Source organism: Penaeus monodon, chromosome 33 (assembly GCF_015228065.2).
Source record: "Penaeus monodon isolate SGIC_2016 chromosome 33, NSTDA_Pmon_1, whole genome shotgun sequence".
In the NCBI taxonomy this organism is placed as follows: domain Eukaryota; kingdom Metazoa; phylum Arthropoda; class Malacostraca; order Decapoda; family Penaeidae; genus Penaeus; species Penaeus monodon.
The window spans coordinates 18,301,773-18,306,359 of NC_051418.1; the positions used below are offsets into that span (position 1 = coordinate 18,301,773).

General features: G+C 41.3%; 1 protein-coding gene across 1 annotated transcript in view; it reads left to right on the forward strand.

Annotated features, from left to right (window-relative positions):
* The window catches only part of LOC119594121 (neurogenic locus notch homolog protein 1-like), a 23,583-nt gene that overhangs the window by 13,696 nt on the left and 5,300 nt on the right, over nt 1-4,587 (forward strand). Inside the window, exon 3 of the mRNA XM_037943184.1 lies at nt 904-2,658. Within this exon, the coding sequence (XP_037799112.1) occupies nt 904-2,658 (1,755 nt within the window). The remainder of the gene's footprint in view (nt 1-903; nt 2,659-4,587) is intronic.

A 4,587-nucleotide genomic window follows, 5' to 3' on the forward strand; every position in this document is an offset into this window, starting at 1 on the left:
GTAAATGTAGATTAATTGTATTTGTGTATGTTTAAAAGAGTTTGTACTTTACGTCAATAAATCAGACTCGACTAACATGTCAGACCGTTAACGTTAAGCTGCGTTTATCTTTATAGTGGTTTTTAATAATACCCCCGAAGGAAGTAGCGAGAGGCCTTGATATTCAGTTCATGAATATGCCTTTCATGACAAGTCCTGACGAAAAACGTACACGTGCGCAAAATGAGTGCTCCCTTTCAAAGCACATTCAGACTGTTTATGTATTCACCGATTCGTGGATGAAAGCCTACGACATGCCATATAAGGTTGAACAGATTATTATTGAGAAAAAAATCCTGAAAACAGGTCAGTGAGGAAATACTTTCCCCATTCATACCTTTTCCAACAATTATCACAGTGAACATATAACACCGAGATTAATTGGTTCAGACATGTTGTCCTAATTTAGGCAGGCTTTATTTTCAGACCATCGGTGTTAGGGAAGACTTTCATGTTTTTGCTTTCTTTTTTTATTGTCGGATACGAAAACAATTCATTATTCTTTGCAATAATCTGTTTTGCCTCCATTAGATTTTCATTGAATCATGTTAATATTTTTTTTCATGCAAATGTGTTATATTTTTTTATTTAGATGTCTATAGACGATTATTTTGCATTCTCCTAGATTTTATTTCTTACTTAGTCTCTGTGATTATTTTTTACTCAAATCAAGGATATCTTCATCGTGAGGAAGAGCTTCCCGATTTTTAACAACCATTAGTTTCACAGCATTCTGCATGTTCTCCGTACTTTCGCAGTGATGCACAACTTGTTGACTTTGTTTTCAAATTATTAGTATGAAGTTTGAATATATTCTCTGACTGTTGAATGACTAGAACTGTTTCTCCACGTTTGTTTGTGCAGTTATCAACCACGACACAGAACTATTAGCTTTGCCCAGCGATCAACTGGTTCACTCAGATGTTGAACTCGATGCCGTCGAGTCCATTGTTCCTCCGCCTCAACGAAACCCTGCGAATTTGAACGTGTACTACGCTACCCCAGATCAACTGCCTTTTGGGGCGAGGTTACCAGGCTATGAGAAAATCGAATATGCTTATGGATACCAAATACGTGATAATCAAGGTCCCAAGAAAGTTGAAACGCTGCCTACAACGACAGTTAGAACAACAACAGCAAAAGCCAATGTTTTGGGTTCGTTCCACTCACTATTCTTTCCGGACTCTATAAATCAACATTTTACTCCTCCTGATAAAGAGTATTTGCCCCCATCGCCTCAGTCACAAAATCCGAAAGCAGATCAGCCTCCGATAAAATCATTTCTTGAGGTAGGTGACGCCTACTTACCTCCTGATCTTGATTTCAAAACTGAAGTGCCATATCCTCCGGCACTAAGTGATCAGTATCTTCCTCCAGAACCTGAGACAAAATTCGAAGCAATACCTACACCACCACCACCCAGCAATGAATACCTTCCTCCTGACTTTGAAACGAAATCTGAACCAGCACCTACAACGCCACCATCACCAGCTGATGCGTATCTTCCTCCGAACCACATTAGGAGCACCGAACCGCCACATTTTCTTTCTGAATATCTTCCACCTCCACCTGATCCACCAGCATCTTCGGACCGCGGGTCACTCCATCCCATTCCTCCGACTCTTCCCAAGCCAGCAACTGGTGCTGCCTGGAAGGTGGAGCAGGAATCTCCTGTGGGAGGCGATCAGCCAACACTTCAGCCTTTAGGGATTCAAACTGCTCACAACGACGCTCCCGTCGAGTTTGTTGGACAATACACTACTTCTCCAGCCCTTGGGGTTGTGGGTGTGCCTGAGGATAGAGTTACTGCCGTCAAAAAGGAAACAGTAAAGCCACCCTTAGGAGTTGTTGTTGCTGCTGAGGACCCCCCACTTCATTTTAAGGCTGAAGCCCCTGTCCAGTTGCCTGTGGGAGCCATTGGCGAGTTGAAAGATGAAATTATTATAGCTGACTCTGAAAAAACATCACAACCTCCTCTGAGCATAGTGAGTGATTTAGGAACACGCAAAATATATTTTCAATCTGAGACTTCAAAATTGGCACCTTATGCTGTCATCAGTGAATTACAGCCAGAAACCATTGAATTTCAGTCTGAAGTATTCCAACCTCCACCCTTAGCTTTAGTGTCAGAACTCCAAAACACCATAAGGGCCTATGCAGAACAACCCAATCCAAGCCCTTATGCTGTTGTTGGTGAACCTGTGGACAACGCCATCAAGGCTGAAGCACATTCTCGGCCTGTGGTTGTAGGAGCTATTGCTAAGGCCAATCCTGTATGTGAGCAGAATGACGATTGTGCAGACGACCAGATCTGCTTGGATGGCCTGTGTGTCAATGCATGTGTAATTGCAACGGGACTCTGCGTCGGCCATGCCAGCTGTGTTGCACGAAGACATATTCCTGGTTGTGTTTGTCCTGATATGTTCACAGCCGTCACCCACAGCCGCAGCGGGCAAGATCAGTATGACTGCATGCCCATGATGATGATGGCTGCTGGCACCAGCAGGGGGATTCAGATCACCGCAGGAAAAGCAAGTAACACAGGATATGGTTTTGCACCCATCGCTGATCATCGCAGAACTGACACACGGATTCGCTATCCTCCACTTGCCATTCTGAGTAAGATGCTTCTGTTGCGGCCTCCATCGGGCACACCCTCCGCATGATGAACCCTCCGCATGCGAACTATACTTCGCTCAATCCTACTCACCCTTTCTGTTTTGCATTTTCAGCTTTTCCGTTCAGTCCGCTGTTGCCCGTCGCCCCCATCGCTGTGTTCCGTAAGCACTGCAAAATAGTTTAGTAATCTGCATGTCGTCTTGACCTGCATGAACCTCCTGTCATCTCTCTTGATTATATGCATTGAGGGACAGATAAAAAAAAACTGCAGTGACCATACATTTGAATAAAATCATGTGCTACCAGTAACATATGTTACTGCACTACATGCACTTTCTTCAAGCATCTTCCTAAGAAAATCCCAGGAATGTCTGCGGTCCATACGACAGTTTCTAACCGTCCAAATAGTTACTAGCCCCAAATAGTTACTAGTTTTCCGCGAGTTAGAAAGCTAAACTATATGTATGTCAGGTGGCACGTCTATGATACTGTGATCCTTGTTGAGGACAGAGTATGCCATGCATGACAGAAAATAATACCCTTGTCTTACTGTACTATTTAATTACACCAATATGTGCACTTTGAAGTAACATTTTTTCCGCGAGGAAGTCTGCATTCGTAGTTAACATTCAATCTTCTGCCAGTTACTAGTTTAGTCTTAACCTTGATAGCCAGGTTATTTTCTCTGTGCATTCCTTAAGTAGTGGCTAAGCTCTTTGTCATAGGTTCGCTTTCGTCACCTCTCAAACCTCAAACAGACAGATTCTTTATCGGTGATAGTCATGAAACAGCATTGACATTATTAGTTCAGACACCAAGGTTCCCAAACACATGTAAACATCCGTTCATCAAGAAATAATGAGCAAGTAGTACACATCAAAAGCATGGTTTAAATTATGAACTACATTCAGGACTTGGATATAAAACTATGTATATGACAGCCACTAATCAGCAGACAGATGTCTCCAGAAAAGACTAATTTCAAATAAATTGTGGGTATAGCAGATCGGGAATATTGACTGACAGTATATAGCATATAGGAACTCGACACATTTCTCACATTGATACCTCACATCTACCGTTGGTCCTGAAGGTTATTCAATTAACTACGGATCTAACTGGCTTCTGGATAAAGACTTTGCAGTATACAGTAAGAATTTGCATGACTGTGTAGGGACTATTGTATTATGACTAAACCTTAGCCCTTTATATGTTGCAGCAGATTTCATAATGATAGTTACATAGTCTTCGATGTGTGGTTTTATCTTGATTTCCTGTACTAATAATGATCGCTATATCCCAAACGATATGTTGGAGATATACTTGGAACTCTTTCCTTTGAAGCATGTGAACTGAACCATTTATTTTCCGTCTCTACATGATTTTATGTAGCGTGTATATGGCTTATAATATTTCAGATAATTAGCATGTGATGACTGTCAACATGTAACCACACTTTCTGTTTGGTGTGAATGTGCGAGTGAATGTGCGTATGTTAACAATGATACCATCCCCTTGCGGCACACAGCAGCTCAGTTGATTCCATAACTCAATTTGGACGAGGCAAGTCCCGTCCTTGAAATTTCACATATAAACCCAAAGACGTTGACTCGAACAAAGGGTAACAAGGAACGACATGTGGATACTTTCTTCATCTAATACGGGTCTAACTCATTTACATGTTTCGTTTAACCAACTATGAGATTTACAAAATATAATCAATTTACAAGCAATACACTGTCATTACATCAGCAAACGATTGATGTCGTGTATTATTTAACCACTGACTGTAATGTAAGTTATTCTATATATGAATCATTTACTAGTACTGAAGTTCACCTTCATTCTTTATGTTCTATGTCATTTGAAGTATTAACATGCTAACAATTACCAGTTCTCAAGGTTTTCGTTGGCATGATATAACAACGA